Source organism: Mustela lutreola, chromosome 15 (assembly GCF_030435805.1).
Source record: "Mustela lutreola isolate mMusLut2 chromosome 15, mMusLut2.pri, whole genome shotgun sequence".
Lineage (NCBI taxonomy): Eukaryota > Metazoa > Chordata > Mammalia > Carnivora > Mustelidae > Mustela > Mustela lutreola.
This window is the reverse complement of record NC_081304.1, coordinates 24,873,919-24,895,762: the sequence shown is the minus strand read 5'-3', so window position 1 is coordinate 24,895,762 and position 21,844 is coordinate 24,873,919. Positions and strand designations below refer to the sequence as shown.

Genomic DNA, 21,844 nt, shown 5'->3' with positions numbered 1-21,844 from the left:
TTTCTTTACTTCAGGCTGCCACTGACTTCCACCTCCCCGCCTCTTCTGCCACACTCCAGCCTCCGAACTGCAGCCAGAGTGAGGGCTTTCTCAGAGGAAGTCTGTCTGTGGGACACCCCCCCCCTTAAAAATCCCTCCGTGGCTCCCCAGTGTTCTCAGAACGTAGTCCAGACCCCTTAGCCTGTCTCTTTGTGAGCCCTTCCCTATCTGGCCCCGCTGACCTTTTCTCTCTGGGCTCCAGGCATAGGAGCCTCGCCACGCCCGCATGTGCTCTGCTCTTTCTTCGGGGCCTTTGCTGAGCTGTGTCCTCTGCCAGTAACGCTCTCCTCCCCCAGTCTGTTGACTCCACTCTCGGTAACAGCTCAGCTTCAATATCCCTTTTCTGACAAGTCTCCAACTTGAGCGCCCTACTCACCCCTGGCATGGCACGGCACACCACCCAGGCCCTGTTTGCGGTCTCCTGCTCGGGATCCCGGGACTGGGTCTCCCTTATTCCCACAGGCAGCATCTGGCTCTCCCCCACCAAATTAGAGGTATTTTCCCCCCAACAGAATGGGGGCCCTCTGAGGGCGGGGGTTGTACCTCTCTCATCAGAGGAGAGGTACCCAAGGTCCAGGGCTGTGTTTTTTCCAGCAGACAGAAGGCTACCTCAAGACACAGCCTGTCTCCCTCATCGTGCTGGGGATTATCCAAGTACCAGATCGTCTCTCTCATCAACTCCGAATCACCCTCCTCCACAGGCGCTCTTCACAGCCTTCACAGACATGGGGGTGGTGGTGGGAGATGGAAGGTAGCCCCACTCTCTGCCCTCATCTAATCCTTGGCTGGGGCTTGGCTGGGGCCCGGCTGGCTCCTGCGTGATCCTGAGACCACGAAGATTTGTTTTCTGTTCTTTCTGGGAAGAGCAAGCCTCCCGTGGCCTTCCCCAGCAGCCATGAGCCAGCCCCACCAGAAGACCCGGCCAAGGGCCCAGCAGAGGCTGAGCTGCTCTGACCAGCTGCCGGAACAGCCTTAGAGAGGGGCACAGGCCTGGGGCCGGGAATCCTGCCACTCCCGGGCCAGGCAGGGCTGGGAAGCCAGGCTGCCAGGAGCCGGGTTTGGGACCTGCCCCCCTCGAGAGCCACAAGGGAGGGGCCTGCCTCTGTGCAGGCCAAGCAGCCAGGCTCCTGCCAGGCCATCTGGAGCCAGACCCTGTGTGTGTGCTTGTGTGTGGGTGTGAGTGTGCGGCTCCCAGGCCATGTGGGTGGCTGGGAGCTGTGGGGTTGTGACCCGGCCCTCCTACCCAGCCTCTGGCTCCCCTGTGGTCAGTTTCACTTCTGACATCTGGTCAAGTTCACAGCTGGCCGGCTTCCTGCATGGTCATTTTCACTTTTCTCGCCAAAACCTGGGGGCAGAGGGCCCCCATGCCTTCCCTATCCCACTTAAATTAACTTCATGGCTACACATGTGGATTTGCTCGATTTCTATGAACACTCCCCATTTTGTGCGGGTGGGGGGCAGGAGAGAAACAATAGGACAGGAACTCATGAAATCAGAAAGTATACCTGGGTCCCTCCTGCCACACACAACCCCCACTTGGCTCCAATCACATGCATTTCCAGAAAATCTCTTTGCACTGGCTTTCTTTCTTTGCTATTATAATGTTCATCATTTATGTTTTATGTGTAGGTTTTAGGAAGGCCCAAGAAATGATTACACAGGATGCAAGGGGGAGGTGACAGGGAGTCTGGGGCTCACAGCCCCCAGCTAGGTGGCGAAAAGGATTTCATCTCAGCCTAAAGGGAGGCGGAAGGGGCCCCAGAACCAAACACATGCTAAAACATACTTGCGGTACCCCAACCCCCTCCCCAGCTGCTGGGGAGGAAAATAAATACACTCAGATCCTGTCCCGCTCTCCAGGTGCGCAGGTGGGGGCCAGCAGGTGAGCTCCCTCCTCCCTCCTGTCAGATTGAGGTCACAGAAATGCCATCTACTTACAATGTTCCCACTGCCTTACAAGGAGCTGGGAAAACCCTGGGCTGGGGCTAGGGTAGCTGTCAGCACGCACACCCTGCTTGGGGTTCGGGGCTCGGTCATGCTAAATAGAGGGGCGCCACACTCATTCCAACGTCAAGCAAAACAGAACAGGCCAGGAGGGACCTCGTGAGACCTCACGGCCCCTTTCTGGCACCAAGCTAGGGAACAAACAGTCCTTCGCAGGGTCTTCTCAACGTGGGGAGGCCCTCTGCGGGCCACAGTCTCCCTCCATTCCTTCTTGCTGCGTTCCCACACTGGTCCGCTTTTCTTCTCTGCAGCGGTCGGAGCCCAGCCAAACCCAGGCTCGCAGGAAAAGGAAGGATGGGGGGAGCATTCCTCCACGTGCAGGCCCTCGGAAGCCAGACGCCAGTTCAAGCCTCAGCCTTCCTTGGCCCGCCAAACCAGGGGCGAGGAAAGAGGGCAAGCCGAGTTCAAATCCCTTCAGTGCTTCTCTGGCAGCTGCCCTGGGCAGGATCCGGTCCCAGCCCAAGAGAAAAAACTTGGGGAGAAAAGCAGGATTGCTGTGTGTGTGTGTGTGTGTTTGTTCCAGGTTGGGGGTCCTTAGTCCCTGACCCCCAGGCCTGGCTTTAGGAGAAGACACTGCCTATGTTGGCTCCGGGTCTGTGCTGGGATGGAAGCCACCTGCACACTGGGCCACACCGTGGACACCACATTGGCATGCCCGAGCGGGACTGGCAAAGGGGAGCGGCATCCTTTTCCACAAACCTCAAACCATGCTCCATCAAGTCCACCTCTGACCGTGATGGATCAGTCCACCAGGACTTGGGCGAAGCCTCCCATCTCCATAGGGGTTGGACAGGCCTGGAGGTGGTGGAGGGCACACTGGATTTGGCTTTGAGACATTTCCCAGAGGGTTCCCTGCCCCCCACAACCCCTCAGCCGGCTCTCTAACCTCAAGAAAACCTGAAGGTTGCACCCCTTAATTCAGAGAGCGGGGGGCCAGCCCACGTCTGTCTTCCCCATTGCTGGGTGGCTTTGGGCAAGTCGCTCCCTCTCTCTGGGCCTGTCTGTCCTAGACATGAAACAAGGGGGTAGGACTAGACTTGAAAACCCCCTTGCAGCTCTGACAAGCCTCTGGTTGTCTTCATCTTGGGCCAGAGAGTAGGGTGAGGGGGCTGAGGGAGGACGTAGGCCACAGTGATGGTCCCTCATTCCCCAAGTTCACAGTGTAGAGCCCATGGCTCTGGTTCCTCAGTCTCTCCCTTTGAGTCTCTGGGGCTTTGTCATCACCCCCAAGACCGCCCTTGGTGTCAGCCCCCCAGGCCTGACACCTGCTGAGTTGGGAAGGGCTGGTCCACCTCGAAATGTGGGGAGAGGGGAGCAGAAGATGCAGATGGGATGCTTAGGGGCAGGGGTGAGAGGGGCAGCAGGGGCCCTTCTGGCACCGGAAAGAGTGATCAGAAGCGACGGGGCCACACAGGAGCTGGGACAGGGCAGTGGTGTAGGGGCCTGGGCCCCACGGCCCTGCCCAGAGGAGCTCAGCTCTGACGCTGGCCTGTGGGGGCGGCTGGAGCATCAGTCGTCGGAATGTGGGGGCAGGGCAGGGGCTCTGGGGGGGCGGCTCACACAGGGGACGTGGCCGTGGACTCGCTACACAGGCTCTCGACAATGTCGGCTCGCTGAATGCGGCGCAGGGCCGCCAGGAGGGCGTCGAGCGTCGCGCTGTCCTGGGCGGCCCAGCTGGCAAGCAGGGCTCGGACGGGGCAGGCCTCATGGGTGAAGGAGTCTATGTGCTCCGGCTGGTAGCCCAGCTCACCAGCCAGGTGTCGCCAGGTGTCCCCCGCAGAGCCGTTGAGCAGCTTCTCCACCTCCTCCCGCTTGGCTGGTGGCAGACTGCTGTAGAGACCTCCATCCCCCTTGAGGGCTGCCAAGAACCAGGGGGGCGTCAGAGGCAACCTGCCACACCCCCTGCTCCCTACAGCGGGCATGGGGGCCCCTGGGCTAAGACCCAAGAAAGGCTGAGGATTTCTCCTCCCTGGTAGGGGGAGGGAGGAGGAAGCCTTACCCAGGGCCTGGAGGCAGAGGTCTTGGATGGGGGGCAGGGCCGCAGAGGGGTCTAGGGGTGCTGACTCGCCTCCTCTCTTGCCCATAGCGTCAGCATTACCCTTGCCATCTCACCCGGCACCCCCTCCCCCCCTCCCCCCCAGCAACTGGGCGAGATGGCAGGGCAGAGGAGGGACAACACTCAGTCCCAGACTCCACCACAGCAAGTGTCCTGGAGCTGGGCTCTGGGCCACTAATTAGGGCCCATCATTAACTACTTGTTCCCCAGAAGTCTAGGGCAGGAGGCTAATCGCAGCCACTTTGGGGAGTAATTAGCCCTAGGGGGCACAATTAGCTTGATGAGTCTGGATGCACCGGTTTGTCCAAAGCTCTCCCCTCCCACATCTCTCCACTGGAAAGACCTCTCCTCCTCGATTGCTTACTTGCCTGCTTCTCCCATCCCACACAGAGGCCCTGTTCCCTGGGAGCCCGCCCCTCCAGCAGTCCTTCCAACAGTCTACCCTCACTCACTCCTTTCCTTCCTACCTCAGTTTCCCCCTCCCTGCAGCCTCACTGCTCACCCTGGCCTGCGGCAGTCTGCGTGTGGGGCTGCTGGTCATGCAGGCTCTGGCTGTCCACTGAGATGCCACTGTCACTGTGAAGCTTTTCTCCCTCCGGCGGGGGTGTCTGGTTCGCGGGCCTGCTGTTGGCTCCTTGCTTGTTCTGTTTGCAGCTGTTCCACCTGGAGCCAGAGGACAGGCCCAGGCTCAGGGGACGAGGGCCCGCACAGGCCAGGGACCTCAGGGATCTGTGCTCTGATGTGTGGGGGCCGGGGCCCTAGCAGGCCCCCCCAAGCAGAGCCACTAGACCACCTAAGGTTCTTTTTCCTCTCCATCTCCGCCCGCCCCTGGCCTGTACCAGAAGCACTGTGCGGGCAGACCGGGTCTCAGGGCTCGGTGCACACCGCAAGGGTTCCATGAATGTTCGCACAATGCATGGTGCGCCCAGTGATTTCTCCGGAATTCCACTGTTCCCAGTCTACCCTGCTAAACTACTCCCACATGTGTGCGGGGATATGCACCAGGATTTCCTCTGCTATTATTAGCAATAAGAAAAAGCTGAAAATAAGTCAAACGAGCATCAAAAGAAGACTTCAAATGAATTAGGATCCATCCATACATCGAGTGAACACTTACAAACAATCAGATAATCCAAATGTCCTGGGGAAAGCTCTCCCAAGGGAGATTAAGTAGAAAGGTAAGTTGTAGAATATGGAGAGTGGGAACCCACTGATGCTTAAAAAAAAAAAAAAAAACACCCTTCTCTGTGTTTATGTCTAACTGTAAAAAGTTTTATGTACATGTGTTTATAAAGGCACAGAAAATGGCTGGAAAGGATCCATTCCAAACAGATTCCAATGAGGAGAGAGGTAGGATTTGGAGAGATAAAAGAGGTCTTTTACTTTTTGCTTTACAAGACATTGGTCTTGTTTGCATTTACCCAAACAAGCATGGATTACTTTGAAGATTTTCTTTTTAGGAATGGAAAATGCACTGGAACATTTAAAACACTTTCCAGGGGCGCCTGGATGGCTCAGTCCATTGAGTGTCTGACCCTTGATTTTGGCTCAGGTAGTGATCTCAGGGTGGTGAGATGGCGCCCCACGTAGGCTCTGCGCTCAGCGTGGAGTCTGCTTGGGATTCTCTCTCTCCCTCTCCCTCCCCTTCTGCTCCTCCCCTAGCTCATGCTCTCTCCCTCTCTCTCTCTCAAACAAATAAAAAAATCTTTAAAAATAAATAAATAAATAAAACTATTTCCAGAAGTTCTTGCACATCTTGAATTTCTGGATGGATTGATGGATTGATGACATCCCCAATGTGACATGGGACGGAAGAGACCCATGAGGACATAGGTCATTGGCGGGCAATGAGGTTTGAGGGATGATGGCACAGGTGGCTGGTAAAGAAAGCTCGGTGTGCAGTTGGGGGCGGGGAGTCAGGGAGGGGAGCAGTGTGGGAGCGGGGTGGTGCTGGTGCCAGACAGGACAGGAATCACCCCCCCACCCCTCCACCCCCGGCGAGGGGCAGCAGGTGGTGAGGATGAGATGGTTTGGGGTTGACTCTAAAAAGTGTGTGAATTTTCAGGTCAAGATCATGGTAAAGCCCTCCTTGAGAGCAGAGGCCCAGTTGTCTGTCCCCTGCCCCTCCCCCCTCACCTCTTGAAGGCAATATAGGCCACCAGGCCCACAACCACAGCAGCCAGGATGGAGCAGTAGACAGGGATGAGGTTGTCGGCAGTGCCTCGGGTCACTACGGGCTGAGAGCTGCCCATCACTGTGGTCACCGCATCTGTCACTGTGCTGGCTATGATGTCTTGCTCTGGAGGTCCCTCGGGTTCCTCTGTGCTGGGGGCGGTGCTGTCTGAACCCTCCGAAGGCGTGGACCTGGTAATCCACCGGCCAGGGATCTCTGGGGGAAGGAGCTGCAGGAGTGAGGGCCCGCTCCCCACCCAGGCCCCTCCCCTGCCCTACTGACCGGCTCCAGCCCTTCTTCCCCAGGCCCTGCCTTGCGCCAGGCTGTTACACAGGGAGGGTCAGAGCCAGGATTGTGACTATGAGTCATGACGGTAGAGAAGAGCAAGGGCCTGGGTCCCCTTCAGCTCTGTCCTTGACTTACTGTGTGACCCTGGACCAGACCCTTCGAATCTCAACACCTCAAATCCCCATCTATAGCATGGGGATGCTAAGAGAGACCGTCTCTAAGCCCCCTTGCGTCTGAGGTACAGTTGGGACCCTAGGACTCTATTTTGCCTCCCCTGGTACCCGGAAGCCTGGCATGGAGGCAAACACACCCAGAAGAGAGAGTGGGTACCAGGAGGCCTCTAGCTGGCATCGCTCTGGGAAAATGTCATACTCTGCCTTGTCCCAGTTTGTCCCAACAGTCCCAGTCATCCTGGTCCTGAGGAAGGATGAGGGTACTCAGGTCTGGACAGAAAGACACCTTCCCGCAAACCAACTCCCCAAGAACTGGCACCCGGCCTCCCTTATGGTCTCTGATGCCCTAACTCTGGGCTTGGCCGGGGTAGAGGGTAACCAGCTGGCTGGCTTCCCTCCAGCTGGCCCTTAGCTAGCGGCTAGCCAGTTTCTGGTCTTGTGTGGCCCTCAAACCAAACCATGTGGTCTTGCCAGCCAGAGAAGATAGCATTGGGTAGTCCCCAGCCTCCCTGGGCGGAAGCCGACTGTTGGTGGGGTAAAGGCCTCCAAAGAAGATACTATCCACTGCCTGGGCGAGGGGGTGGCGGGGAGGACTGTGCCTTGCCACCCACCTTGGCCCTCTCATGTCAGTGGGCACTGCCAGCCTCCCTGACAGGGAGCCTGGCACCTCCTGGCACCAGTGGGCGGGATTTTCCACTGTGCCACCCAGCCAGGGGCTGTCCCAGGGGCTGTGGCTCCAGACGGCCTGGGGGTACCCGTCTGGGCAAAGTTGCCTACCCCATCCGTTCTCACTTCCCACGCCTGGGGCAGGGACAGGCAGCAGACAGGACATGCCAATGGGGTGAAGGGGAGGCATTTCTTCCCTGGCTCCACCCTGTTTGCCCACCCAAGTCGGAGTGGAAGCTGCCCCTGGTTTCTCGGGCCTCCTCGGCTCAAGACGAAGAAAGGCCCCCATTTTCAGCACCTTCTGAGGGGTAAGGCCCCCTGAGGTGAATCTGGAATCCATCTGGCTGGCACTAGGGAGGGGGCTGCCACCTGCTGCCCCATCTTCCCCCTCCCCCAGCTCAGCCCTGGGGGGCAGTGGTAGGGCGGGAAGTGGAGACACAGCCCTGTTGTTTGGCAGCCCAGACAGGGTGTCGGACTGGGGAGGGTTTTTTCTTGCCCTGCTAGGGGACTGGGCAAGCTGGTGGGGACTTCTGAGCCCTGAGGCTGAGAAACAACTGGCTAGGACCCCCCTCCACCCCAGCGGCCGAAGGTATGTTGGGGGGTGTTGGTAAGTCAGGCCATCACAGAGGTTCCAGAAATCTCAAAGGGGAAAGACTGGCAGTGGGCATTAAAGGACAGACCAGGCTTAAGACAGGGCTGTGCAGGGCACTTTCTCCTCATCCCTCCAGTTCCCTTTGGGGCAGGGCTGAGCGGGGGGTGGGGACAGCAGGATGAGATCCAGATGGGGCCATGTCCACCAGCATTCCAACCCCCTAAGCCCTTGGCGAGTCCTGACAGCCATTTCCGGAATGGGAGCTGTCAGACTTGGGGGTGGAGAGAGGGACCAGTTACTCCTAAACCCAAATTTCACTGGGGTGAGAGGGGGAGGAAGAGACCCCAAGGCTGAGTGAGTCACCATGTTGACACCTGAAATGTATACACAAGAAAGTACAATGTACTGGAGGGGGGGGGGCAACCAAACCACCATCCAGTTCCATTTCCTGAAGATTCCCTCCGCTCCAGCTGACATTTAACCCTTCAGAGGCTAGAGCAGAGAACAGAAGAGGAGCAGGGATAAACACAGCCGTCGGGGGTACCCTCTTCCTTCAGGATGGCTGGGGGACTAGGGTGGTGCCTGAGAGGAACCTGTGAACACGTCCAAAGGCGGGACCCTCCCCTCCCCAGCCACCACCTTTCTTTGCTCTAACCGCGCCCCTGACTAAGTCCCCCTGCTGGCTGGTCTAGACTTGCCCGTGAACAGTGCTGCCCGCCCGCCAGCTGCTGGATCTCCCTCCCAGCTCTGCCCTGTGCCTGACGCCACTTGCCTGTCTCCTGGCTGAGGGCAATCACCACCAGAACCACTCCATTCTGGGGCCCATTCCCCCGACCCTTCCCAACCCCCATGCAGGAAGCTTCACACACACACACACACACACACACACCTGGCCTCAGCCCAGTTTAACCACCCTCCCCAGCTTGAGCTCCCGGAACCAGGGATAGCGGGATGCAGAAGGCAGCCACACTCCCCACAGCAGGGAATCTGTCTCCTCCATCTGACTGGGGATGGACTGAAGGCAGAGGCTGTGCTGCCTCCCCCAGAATGGGGGACCTCCTGGGACCTAAATGCTGGGATGTCTACCTCATCACAAACTTGGGGCTCCCTGAAGGAGGTACTGGTTGCTTAGAGTGAAGGCACCCTGAGGGAGAGGTCCCCAAGGGAAGTAGCTAATGAGGTGCCCAGGCACGAGGGATGGACAGAAAATAAAGGCATTGTCCCAGGAACTAGGTGCACTCCTTGGGACCCGATGCCCGACTAAGGTGAGCACACCAGTTCCTACCCCCCACCCTGGGGCTGACAGCCCTCCATGTGTGCCCATCTCCTCCTTGAGCTCCTGAACCCTGGGTCTCCTGCTGCCCTTCTTCCTCTGCGCCCACCACCTCCTTAGCATTCCCTGAGTCCAACACCATCCTCTGCTGAAGGGTAACAACCACTGTAGACCCCGCCCCCAGACAACACCACTTAAAGTGGGCCAGTCACCTTCCCTAATCCACGACCGGGACACCGCTGAAAATTGGATGACCAATGAGGAAACTGAAGTCCAGAGACAAGAGTGACCTCCCCACCATCACTCAGCTAGTGACAGAGCAGATTCCATCCAAGGTGCCAGAGCCATAAACCACTGTGGACCCACACCATGCCTCCCAGCCAAAGGGTCCCAACACTTGAGACTCCTCAAGGCCCTTTTCCCAGCCCAGAGAGCCTGCTCAAGAGTCAGACATGTCCTGCACTGTGCTGGGCCACAGTGGCCACCTCCAAGTTGCTTATCTGCCGCTCATCCAACCCCGGGAGGGCAGCCACCGGCGAAGAAAGCCCTAGAAACTGAGTTGGAGTGGAGTAGCTGTGGCCTGGGAGGAGGCTGGAGGCATTCCCAACACGCAGCCCACGGAAGGACGCGGTGAAAGGAGGTCCCTTGGACCTGGGCTTCCAAGGAGGGCGGCGGCCTCCCCCACCCGCCCCGGCCTGGCCCTCCCCGACCCCCAGGGGGCGCCCTCGGCCCGGCGCGCTCACCCTCGCACTCGGCGTCCGCCCAGCGCGTGCACTCGCGCAGCTGGCGCTCGGTGTCCTCGCACACGGTGCAGGGCAGGCACGGGTCCACGTGGTTGGCCTCGTCGGAATATGTGCCGTCAGGGCACTCCTCGCACACGGTGTTCTGCCGGTCCTGGCACGAGAACACGAGGCCCGAGCCCGCCTCGCACACGCGGCATGCCTCACAGCGGCCCGTAGTCTCGTCCTGGTAGTAGCCGTAGGCACAGCGACACACGGCGTCGTCCGCCTCCACGCACGGCGCCGACATGCTCTGCAGCCCCACGCACTCAGTGCACGGCTTGCACGGCTCGGTGGCGCTCACCACGTCCGAGAAGGTCACGCCTGTGGGCAGATGGACGCGCGGGACAGCCAGGGGCCCGGAAGGTCGCCGCCCGCTGCCTGGGCACCAGGGATGCAGGGGCCGCTCCCCGAACCTTCGGGACCCACCCCCCTCCCCACATCTGTGAGATCTAAAGGCGACCCAGGGGGAAGGAGGAGCGGCGGGGGGGGGGGGGGGGGGTGGCCAGGAGCCCTGGGTGCGGGAGGCCTGGAGAGTGAGGCTTCGTGGGTAACCCAGCTGGAGCCGGGTACATTTCTTGGCAAATACTCTTCGAGAGTTCCCAGCCCTGGACCCTTGTTCCCAGCGTGATTAAGGAATAATCTGAGCGTGGTTCCCACCCAGCCCTCCCCGGGGGCCGGAACTGGGCTGTCAACCCAACCCAGGCACAGGCGGGCCTTCATGAGGGAGCCTCCCGCCTCCGCTGCCCTTCTAGTCCTCTTTGCGCAGGTGGGGGCTCAGGTGTGGCCCGACCAGGGTTAGACCGCAGAATTTCCCACCCATGGCGCTACCCCACGCTGCTTAAGGGCTTGGCTCCAGACAACGAATCAGCAGGAGGGATTGGAGCTGAGAAAGCAAGAAGGACTTGCCTGTATAGTCGTCTGCCCTTCCCAGTGGCACAAAGAGGAGCTTTCCAAGCTCACCCTTGACTCATGCTCTCTTAATGGCTATGATGTCTGATAGAACAAAGGGAGGAACGCCAGGGGTCCTCTCCTCCAAGTGCAAGGAAGGGGAAGGCAAAGAGCCAAATCCTCTTCATCCCTACCCGCCCAGGTGCAGAACTCTGTGCCAGTCGGAATGCAGAAGGATGTACCCTTGCTCCAGGGGCAGAAAGAGCAGGATTTAGGAACCGGGAGCCAGGAAAGGAGGGTGTATTCAGCATGTGGAAGTAGAAGTAAAGACTAGGATCCCACTAAAGGAAAATGAAAGCCTGCCCTGGGTTCTGATCTCAGACTTCTCTAAAGGAACCGAGACACCAGGAGCACGGAGCCCTTATCTTCAGGGTAGGAGTGGAGAAGCGGATGCAAAAGAAAAGCAGAGAGAAATGAAAAGGAAAGCCGCTGAGGGGGAAGAGAAGACAAGACAAGGACAGGCCTGGAAGGAGAGCAGTTTTAAGCCAGTCTTGGCAGAGGCCGAACCCCTGGGTCTCTCTTCCCAGGGATGGAGCTCACTTGGACCTAAAACCTGCTTCCGCCACTTATTAGCTGTGACTCTGGGTGTTTTCCTTCACCTCTTTTGAGTTTTTTCTTTCTCTGTAAAACAGAGAGTAGTATCTCCACTCACAGGGTTGGGGTGGGGAATAAATGAAATTCTACCATAAAGCACTATACACACCACAGGGATCCTGCAAAGGTTGGGCCCCCCGGAGTGGACAATGGCAAGTCTAGTGAACTTGGGTCCCAGGGAGAGGGTCTGCAGAAAGGACTTCCAAATGCAGGATGTCCAGCTTATACAAACAGGAGGATTCTATCTGGTTGACATGTGGCAGGGGGTGGGTTTAGTCACACTGGAGGGGGAGAGAATTGGGGAGGGGGACTGCCCATGGGAAAGCACAGAAAATTAGTAGGAAACTCCTGGGAGACAGTTTTAGGGGGGGTGGGGGAAATGTGGTATTTTTTGGCAGAGAATGAAGGCAGGAGCTTAATGGGTTTCCTTGTGGAAACGTTTTGAGGATAGAGGGAAATGTCCGCTGGGGTCTCCAATGCCATAAAGTGAGCTTATAAAGGCAGCCTGTTAACACAGCTGGAGGGGGGAGGGGAACAGGGGGAACAAATGGGAGGGAGGACTCCCGCCACCACCTCCTCGCTGGTCTCCAGCTCCTGTCCCTCGTTCCCCGGAGATGCCCGAGCCTCCCTCTTTTGGGCTTCTCTACCCCACCTCTTGCTTTGACAGAAGGGAGTGGGTTCCCATCCTGGGAGACTTAGGGTCCAGGGCAGAGAGGACCTGGGCAGGAGTCTAGGAAATGAGAGAGGAGGTTTTGGTGTAGCCTACGGTTGGCCAGCCCTGTCCTGGGATGGAAACTCTGGGAGGCCAGGACAAGTGGAAAGGTGGCAAAGGCACGACAGAATGTCTAGTCTCTCCATCTAGGCCCAGGCCCTTCTCTGCCATGGGATGGACTTACAGGACCCACCACAAGCACAGAGAATGGGAACACCAAGGAGTTAGGGTTGCCAGATAGACAAGGCTGTGTGTGTTTGCGGGGTGTGGTAGAGAGGAATCCAGATGTCAGACTAGGCAGATGAGTTTAGCATTCTTAGTTCCTAGGGTGGAACCTGGAGGTCCACACCTGGGTGGCTCAGTTGGTTAAATGTCTGACTCTTGATGTGGGCTGGGGTCATGATCTTGGGGTTGTAGGATCGAGCCCCATATGGAGCTCCACGCTCAGCGGGGAGTCTGCTTAGGATTCTCTTTCTCTCCCTCTACCCCTCCCCACCCCGCCGTGTTCTCTCTCTCTCTCTTTCAAATAAACAAAAAAATCTATTTTTTAAATAAAAAAAGAGTTCCCAGTTCCTATACCCTTGCTCCTATCACGATTAAAGAAGAATCTGGTATGGTTCCCACTGGCCCAGGTGTGCAATGCGTGCCACCTAGAAGGCACGGTGTGACTAGGCAGAGAGAGGAGGTTTCTGGGCAGGAAAGGAGCACTGAGCCGGTGGCCTGAAGGCAGCAGCTGAGGCTGGGGGCATCCAGCAGGGACAGAGAGGCCTGGACCAAAAGCACACAGAATTCAGCCCCCAGACCTGCCATCCTTCTGAATCCTTTAGCAGCAGCCCCAGAAAATGCGGTTCTCTCCCCTTCCTGAGGAGATCCCAGGTAGGACGGGCCACAGCAGCCCTCTCCCCTCTCCCGTCTAACACCACCCCACAGTGAGGACAGTCCCTGCTCCCGCTACCTCTAGAAAGCTCTGCTTCCTTGGTCAGAGCTGGGGGGACAGATAGCCACATGCTCCCAGGATCCCCCAAGGTCAGTTTCCAGGGCAGCCAGGACTTGATCCTCCTCCCCTCCCCCCAAACACACTGAGGGTAAGTGGCAGCCATTGATTTTACAGCGCAGATGGTATTTTTAGCTGGTCTCAGCCTCAGCTACTCCTCCCCTACCAGGACTCTCCACCTGGGGGCTGGGAAGGGGCACCCCTGGGGATCCCTCCTTGTGAGGTCCTCCTCCTCCCTCCGCAGACTTCCTCAGCCATTCTCAGTTTCCCTTCTCGCCTCCTATACTGGGCCGGACCCATTCTGGTGCCCACACAGAGGTGGGGAGGAGACTCTGCCAGGAGGCAGAGCCCTTGTCAGGCTTCTAGTGGGCATGTGTCTGCCAGGCCTGGTGCCCTCCCTACCCCGTCCCAGGCCCTCCCCCGACCCCACCCCCACCGTTCCGACCCCGTACTCACTATCCAGGCAGGGCTCACACACAGTCTGGTTGGCTCCGCAAGGCTGGGCCACCCCCTCACCCAGGTTGCAGGCTTTGCAGCACTCCCCACTGTGGGTGTACAGGCCGGTGAGACATGCCTCCTTGGCACCTCCAAGGGACACCTGGGCGGGGGGATAGATGGGAAGGTCAGACCCGGGAGAGAAGCAAGAGGGGGTGTCTTCCCAGAGATCAAACACCCCCTCCTAAAGTCTTCTATTGGAACCACCTGGGCCCGGATGAGCTCACCACGGAGGCATCAGGCACATCAAAGCTGGGGCCGGGGGAAGAGAGGCAGTCGGGGACAGGGTGCCCCTGCAGGCTGCCGGGGGTGTGAGGTCAGAGCCCTGACACTCACGTTCTACAGAGTTCATCTTAGGGTGATGGCAACTTCTGGAATCCTGAGGACACACCACATGGGGAAGGCAGCCTGGGACCCAGCAGTGGGCCATTGGCCAGCATGGGGCTCCCCACCAAGGAGGCCCCTGGCAGCTAAACTCTGGCCAAAATGCCTCTTCCCTGGAGGGACAGCTGCAGGGCTCTGTCTACGCAGAGGGAAGCCTTGTTCTAGCAAAGGCTAGCAGGGCCCTCCTCTGCGTCCTTAATTCTACCGTTTCACATGTTAGTCAGTGAGTGGTGTCTACCCAAGAGCAGAAGACAGAAGGCTGGGGGTCATGGGTTCGAATCCAGATGCTTCCCTGGTGTCCTGGCCTGTTCTGCTTTCCCTTTCTGAGTCTTCCCTTCTCACCCACAGAGACAGAGTCCACTTGGGGCCAATTGGCCAGAGTCTGGCACCAAGCAAGGAAAAAGGGGCGCCTGCTGGCTTCTCTCACCACCCAGCAGCCCAGTTCTACCAGAGTCTGATTTCCAACCACCAGCCCTCTCCTCTCCCTGCCCCCATGCAGCCGGTGGGAACAGCGCTGGAACAGCGCTGGGAAAGGGGAGTCAGATTCCTGCCACCGAGGCATCTTTGCTCTTTGCTCATGGATGGAACAATTTAGCGCCAGATTCCCTTGGGGGGAGGGGGTGGAGAGTGCTGGCCGCTTGCTTTATGTTTCTAGTCCTTAAAAAAATTCTTCACGTCTAATAAAACTCCAAAGCCTGTTTCCCTGGCCTCAGACCATGCAGCTCCCATTTGGTGCCAGGAGGAAGCATGGGCTCTGGGGTCATGGGACTAGAGCAGAATGTTAAAGGTCCTTTTGGACATTCCTTGCTTCCATGTTGGCAAGCTCATAGCCAAAAATACTCCTTTTTCCCTCCAGTCCTTTAAAACATTCTGAGGTCTAACCAGGGTTCAGTAAAAGGAGGGGGCTGGACAGGTGGGATCTGTGTAGGAGGCAGCTGGTGGTCTCAGGAGACCAGCAGGGAGGGTGAGGGCAGCACAGGATGGGGGTCCTGGGGTATTTGCCACCGTCTTCTCCCAGGTGGTAGGAACACGGGTCTGGGAACATCTGCAGACCAGAAACCAGGAGGGGTGGGGGCGGGGGGTGTCCCAGATGTAGGCTTTCCCCCAGGAGGGACAGAGAGACTCGGGAAGGGTCTGCTTGGATTTCTTTTCATCCTTGAAGGCTCATGCTTAAATGTCACTTCAAGGAAGTGATCTTGTAGCTCCACACCTCCCACAGGAGGCAGAGCAGCCCTGTGACATGTTTTCCCAGTTTACTGTGAGGCACATGCTGCAATGTCCCCCACTGGACGGTCAGACCCTGGGCGGGGCAGGACCGCAGTTGCCCCAGCACCTGGTACCCAACCTGAATATTTATGGGATTTCAGAATGTGCAAATACAATAACGACCTCAATTACCTAGAACTCCTGGCCGGGAAATGTAGGATGGGCGTGACTTTCAGGATAGCTGAATTTCCCAAGAATTGAGGATTTGCTGCTCTGATCACCTAATGTTTTTCATGTTATCCACGATGGCTGCACCCTTCTCATTCTGGAATATATGTTCACGGTTTCTGCATGACTCAGGGGGGACTCAGTGATGATTCTGGGCGATAGTGCCGTGAAGGCCTCGTGTTCTTTACCCCAAATCACCACCGCACTTTTGTCTCAGCCCTTTTTTTTCTTTCTTTTCTTTCTTTCTTTCTTTTTTTTTTAGTGTTTCTCTCTCCTTCCTTCCTGTCAAGATATCAGTTGTCAGTTTTTGCCGACACCAGAGTGTGACCTGAGCAGCCCCTCCCCTACCATTCTAACTCATTAGATCAAACTGGATGTAGAAATCGTGTTAACTAGCCTGGGCAGGAAGGTGTTCATCGGGAGTGTAGGTGGGATCTGAGCCGGCACAGGGTGGGAGGGGAAGGGGGTATTCTCGGAGTAAAAGGTGTGAGCTGTTCTGCCTTCCTCCTTGGTGGCCCTCTGTGGCTCTGACTCATGGATCAGAGCTGGGTGACCTGGGACACGCTGAAATCTCTCTGTGCCTCAGTTTCTCTATCTTTAGATAATGGTGACAGTACCTGCCTCTTCAGATGCTGTAGACACCAAATGAAGGTGTTCACACACTTCAGGAGCCCTCTGTTTTCTTTCCCAAGGTCTTTCTTGCCTCGTTTGTGGCTGCTGGCTGGGTTCCCATTGGTTGAGCTCAGCAGAGAGCTGAGCAGTGGAGAGCTGAGGGGGTCTGTCCGTGGCACTCCAGCGGCCTCTGCCTGCCCCTCTCCTTTGATGCCTGCTCTCCTGGCGACAGCCCTCCATCCTCGCTCTTCTCCCAAGTCCTCGATTTGGACTCCAGGCCCCATAATTAGTCACCATGTGTTTCCTGTGCTTGTTCTATGTGTCCTATTTCAAAACACCCCAGACCTGCTACCTAACGGTCTGTGACTTTGGGGCAGTTCCCAGTCTCTCTAAGCCTGTATTCTCCCATACAAAACGTTGGATCGGTAATATTTACTGCTCAGGGTTGTCATGAAATTTACATGAAAAAATTTATGCAAGTCTGTCCAGTGTACAGGAGGAGTTCCATAAATGTTAGCTATCAGATAAGTAAGTGTCTTGTCGTGGGCTGGGCTGCTGAGCCTGGCCGGGAGGCAGAGGAAGCGGGGAGCTGTAGTCAGGCCCAAAGAGAGGAAACTGCCTAAGAGGAGGGGCAGGATAGACATGAAGAAAGACCCACCAGGAAGAGTCTGAAGAGGGCAGGGGGACCAAAGGAGAATGGGAATTGCTCTCCTCAGTTAATTGATTAATAACCATTTATTAGTTAACAACTATGTGCTCAACATTGAGCTAAGTGTTTCCAATGAGACATGGTCCCCGACTCCCCACCCCCACCCTATCCTCCCCCACCCCTGCCCAGGGAAATCACAGTCCCATGAGGGAGAGGAGAGATCACTCCATACAGCTACTCCAGAAGCCAAGATGCTGAGGGAGAAGGACTTGAGAGACTGCCTTCAACTCCTGTCTGACAGCTGGGGAAACTGAGGCTCACGGGGGCAATTCTGCTAAGTGGCTTCATGCTACGCCCTCTACCTGGCTGGGAAGCAAGGAGGGATGACGCGGATTTAGGCTTATTGCTCCAAAGCGATCAGCTGACCTCTGTGCCTGAAATCTACATTTATTACATTTACTCATTTCCAATTTGATGGAATGATTTCATCCCATTTTTGAGAATATTTGCAATCCTCTTGCCAGTTCAAGGCTTCCAAAAAACGAAGGTGGAATCACCCTTAGAATTGTTGACTTTTAAAAACCTTAAATTTTTTTTCAAATTGGACAAAATAGAAAACACACCAAAATGGTTCAAAGAATTTGAAACTCTATGAATGCTTCCGTGTGACGAGCCCTAACCATTCACAACAGTTTCAGCAAAGGGGTTCCTTAGGTGAATGGAGCCATTAGCCACCACCATGGGGAAGGAGAGTGTTCAAATATGTGGAGGGTCTTTTGAGGTCAATGCAAACGCGGGGAGGCGCTGGCACATGCGCTTTATTCCCTTAGATAGCAGTTGAATTTGGGGTAAGAGACAAGCTAATTAACTGAGGATGAGGCTGTCGGAAGAGTCTGAGAGGGGCCTGGGGACTATGGGTGGGGGGAAGGGGCGCCAAATGAGTGGCGCCAAGGACATGAGACACAGATCTAATATTTAGGGCTAGTGATGGTTAAGGTCCTCCTGTCCCGTGATCTAGAAGGCTGGGGCGGAGAGGGCGGTGGGGGATGGGGGTGGGAGGGAGACCTTGTCCACGGAGGACAGAATAAACCCCAAGATGATCATTCTGGGTTCCAACAAGGGCGCCACCACGCACGGACGCGGGAAGCCTGCTTTCATGCCCCGGAAGTCTGAGAGGTTCAACTCCCTCAACTGTAAAATAGGAATAACTAGATTTACTCTGCAGGGATCTTACACGGATTAAATGACAAAAGACATTACCCAGGGCAGTGCGTGGCACATAGTAGGCGCTCAGCCAATTTTATTATTACCACCTCCCTGCCCCGCACACACACACACACACACACCCCGGGAAGAATCTAGGCGCGTGAATGGGCCTGGGCTGGTACAGGGGGGTGGGGGAAGACCCCAATTTCCATCCCGGAACCGCACCCCCCCCACTCCCCGCGCCTGGCCGCTCCTGTCCGCCCATTTGCTGCCCTCGTTGCATCCCTATTAGGCGCATTAGCCAGCCGGGCGGCTCCGGTTACAGACGTCTGAATGACAAAGTGCCTCCATTACCGGCGCGGCCCACCAGCCGAGCCGCCGGGACGCGCTCCGGTTTCAGCACTCCATCGCCGCGGCGCAGGAAGAAACTCGGACCGCCGCGGTGCGCACAGCCAGCCCGCAGACAGCAGCCCGGCGAAGCGCAGGCAAGCGCCGCGGGGGCTGCGGGGAGCCCGCTCTCTGTGGGGTCCACCTTCCCGAGCCCCCAGGCCCTCCGCGCCCAGCTCCCCTCTTCCCTCGCCTCTTCTCTATTGGTGGGGGCACTCTTCCCGGCAGCCGGCCGCAGCCCACGCCCTCGCCGCTCCGGGGGCCGCACTGCTGGCCGCCCCAGTCCCACCTCCCCAGTCAAGAAGCATCTCTAACCCGTTGCGTTAGTCAGCAAACCGGCCCGCAGTCCCTCCCAAATCTCCAGAGAAGCCACAGGTACTGACAGCTGCAGGGAGCTGAGCTTCGGGGATGGGGCCAGCGTCCAGAGAGGGTCTCTGCCCACCCCAGCCCCCACGGTTCCACCGCCAGCCGAGAGGCCGGGTGAAAGGCGCCGGGTGCCCCCCTACGGGGAATGGGCTGCATGGGGGAGTATGGGGAGTGCCGCGCTGGGAACAGGCACGGCACAGCCTGGCTAGCACTCTGGTTTAACTTGCTTTGAGATCTTGGCCAAGTCGTTTAAGCTTTCAGAGCCTCAGTCTTCCTCCCTGCAAAATGGGGGTTAGGGGTGCAACGCTCAGGAAAAAAATGAAGACAGCAGGGAGAGTGAGGACTCCTATTGCCAAACTCCGTGGCACTCCGTTCCTGGGCCCACACAGGTCACACCTCCTGACTATCTTGGGACTACGCGATGGACTTAGATGCTTAAGAGGATCCGCAGTCCCCTGCGGAGGCGGAATCCGCGGCGTCTGAGCGCCTCCGTTCGGGTCCGTGCCCAGCGTCTTCCACCAAAAGCTGGGGGAGGGGAGGGTTGGGGCGCGTGCGGAATCCCGACCCGCCTGGGCGCTGGACCCGTGAGAACTGCGGGCGCCGAGCTCGGGCGGCTTAACTTAATGGAGGGTCCGAATGGGGGCGCGGCGCGCAGCCCCAGGCTCGCCCGCAGCGGCAGATGGCACAGCCCTCGCCTCTCAGCGCCCCCTGCGGGCCGCCTCGGCAGCCGCGACCCCCGGCTGCGCGCCGCCAGGACCTTCCCCGCCTCTCGAGTCCCGGCGCTCTGCACCCTGAGACTTGGCTGCGGCCAGACCCGGTGGCACAATGCCCGCTCCATCCCTTCCGGTCCCCCGCGCGGCTTCAAACCTCCAGAATGAGCGCGTCGGCGGACCCCGCCGGGCGCAGGAGAAGCAAGGAGAGGGTTCGTCCCGGCGAAGTGGGCGCTCCCTTCCCAGCCTCGGATCCCCAGCCGCAGTTCCCAGACTGGGCGAGGCCGCAAGAAAGAGCGCGCGACAGGCGCGGGAAACGTCCGTCCCTCTGCTCTGCCTGCTCGTCCCACTGTCCCTCGGCGGGCAGGCGTGGCCCCGGCCACTTTGGGGTCCGCTCTCCCTTCTCTGCCCTCTTGCATTTTACTGGCATCTCTCTCCCTCGCTGTCGTCCTTTTTCTCCTCTCCCTAACCCATTTCTCTCTCTTCAGGCGACCCCCGCCCCCCCGAAGCTCACCCTCCCACACCCCTCCCCCCCATTGTCTGGCTGGCCCTCATTGTCCGATGCCCGGTCCCCTCTGCCTCCAGGCCCTCCGACCTCCCCCATTGTTCTATCTCCTTGTCTCTGGTTCCCCGCCCCTGCTCCTCTCGCCCCTCAGATCTCTAATCCCGGTCCCATTCCTCTTCCTTTAGCCTGGGTTCCGTCCCACGACCCTCCAGAGATCAAGATGCTCAGGAAGAAAGTCGCCTCGAGGTCTCAGCATCCAAACGCCCTCTTCAGAACCCAGACATCTGAGAGACCCCTCTCAGCTCCTCCACACGCACCCTCCGCCGTACCTGAGGACGCGCATCCGTGCGCCCCTCTCTCCCGCATCTCCACCCTTGGCCTCAGGGTCGCCCCTGCGCTCTGAGAACCCTAGACGCTCCTCCGTGGATCCTGGCTGCGGACTGCTCTCCCGCCTTCCATCCCCAGCATCTGGGATCCCAAAGCTCCCTTCTGTTTTCCCTAGGGAAACCTGAACCCACTGGGGTTCCAGTCCTGGGAGAGGGCGCGGGTTGCCCTCCAGCTAGCACTCACCCCCAGGAGCAGCAGCAGCAGCAGCAGCAGCAGGCGCGGCCCGTCCATGGCGCTGCCGGAGGCACCTGCCCCCATCGCCCGCCTCCCGCGGCAGCGCTCGGCTTCCAGTTGAGTCCGGTCCGCGGACGGATAGGGCTGCGCTGCGCTGCGCTCCAGCGCCCGCCCCCCAGAGCTGGCTGAGGCTCCGCTCACTCTGGCTGCGGGCGGGAGGGGCTGCGAGAAGCCAGTGCGGCGGCCCCGCCTCCTCCCCGCCCAGCCCGCCCACCCCCGGAACCGCGCCCGCCCGCCGGGTGGCTTCGGGCAGGGGAGAGGAGGGGAGGGGAGGGGAGGACAGAGGAGGGGAAGGGAGGAGGACTTGCGCGGAGATGCGCGCCCGCGCGCCCCGCGGCCGCTTTTCCGCGCCGGGCCCTCCGAGCCTCTCGAGACTCCGCCCCGGTACCCAGTGCCGGGTCCGCGATCGTGCGCGTTGCTCCCGGATGCTGTGGGCTCGGGGACCAGGGCATCCCCTCTGCGGCTCCTGTTCCTCTCCGCTGCAGACCCCCCACAGCGTTCCCTGTCTTACCCATCTTCTTCTGCCTCCAGCTTCAGCTTCTTCCCGGGGGTCCTGCTTCCTACCCAGCCACTGTCAGCAAGAATGCCCCCTGCCCGCCCCGCCCTTCATCTCTTGGTCCCTTCCCAGGGCAAAGTCCTAGGAGAAGAGGAGGGGAGAAGTAGCAGGTGGCCTGACCCTGAAAGTGAGCAGAAGGGACATTTAGGTGGGATGTTATCTGAATTCTCAAAAGATGGGTTTGAAGGGGTAACAGGTGTGCACACAGCCATAGGAGTACACCCGCTCTCAAACTCACATATATATGTGCTTACCCACTACGTGTGTTCACACCTCCCTCATGCATTCATGTAAACCTGTGCATTCTACACATGCATGTGCACCCACACACTCATGCACATTTGCACACTCATTACACATGTGGTTATAACATTCAAACACACACTCACCTATACATTCATACATGCAAGTATACGTGTGCAGTCATCTCCACACAAGCCCTCATATGCACAGTCTCTCACAAGTGCACGCATTCACGAACACACACACCCATGCACAAACATACACTTACAGCCCCAACAATATAATCTTCACTAGACTGTATTTCCATTGGCTTATGAGCTCCCTGCAGACAGGGACTATGGTTTCTTATCTGAATGCCTGGTATACGGCAGATGTTCAATGA

General features: G+C 58.1%; 1 protein-coding gene across 1 annotated transcript; it reads right to left on the bottom strand.

Annotated features, from left to right (window-relative positions):
* Window positions 1–1,531: 1,531 nt before the first annotated feature.
* NGFR (nerve growth factor receptor) lies at window positions 1,532–20,818 on the bottom strand. The gene is made up of 6 exons (XM_059149317.1): window positions 20,613–20,818; window positions 13,751–13,892; window positions 10,008–10,367; window positions 6,236–6,488; window positions 4,602–4,762; window positions 1,532–3,901 (listed from the first exon to the last, which is right to left on the bottom strand). The coding sequence occupies exons 1-6, from the start codon at window positions 20,685–20,687 to the stop codon at window positions 3,600–3,602; spliced, it is 1,293 nt and encodes a 430-aa protein (XP_059005300.1). The 5' UTR covers window positions 20,688–20,818; the 3' UTR covers window positions 1,532–3,599.
* Between the last annotated feature and the right edge of the window lie 1,026 nt (window positions 20,819–21,844).

Excerpts from the sequence above, each read along its gene's own strand:
- NGFR (XM_059149317.1), bottom strand. The coding sequence starts at position 20,687 with ATGGGGGCAGGTGCCTCCGGCAGCGCCATGGACGGGCCGCGCCTGCTG. Across the intron at positions 13,893-20,612 it reads TGCTGCTGCTGCTCCTGGGG|GTGTCCCTTGGAGGTGCCAA; the intron begins GTGAGTGCTAGC and ends CCCCCCGCCCAG. Across the intron at positions 3,902-4,601 it reads GCAGACTGCCGCAGGCCAGG|CCCTCAAGGGGGATGGAGGT; the intron begins GTGAGCAGTGAG and ends GGTTCTTGGCAG.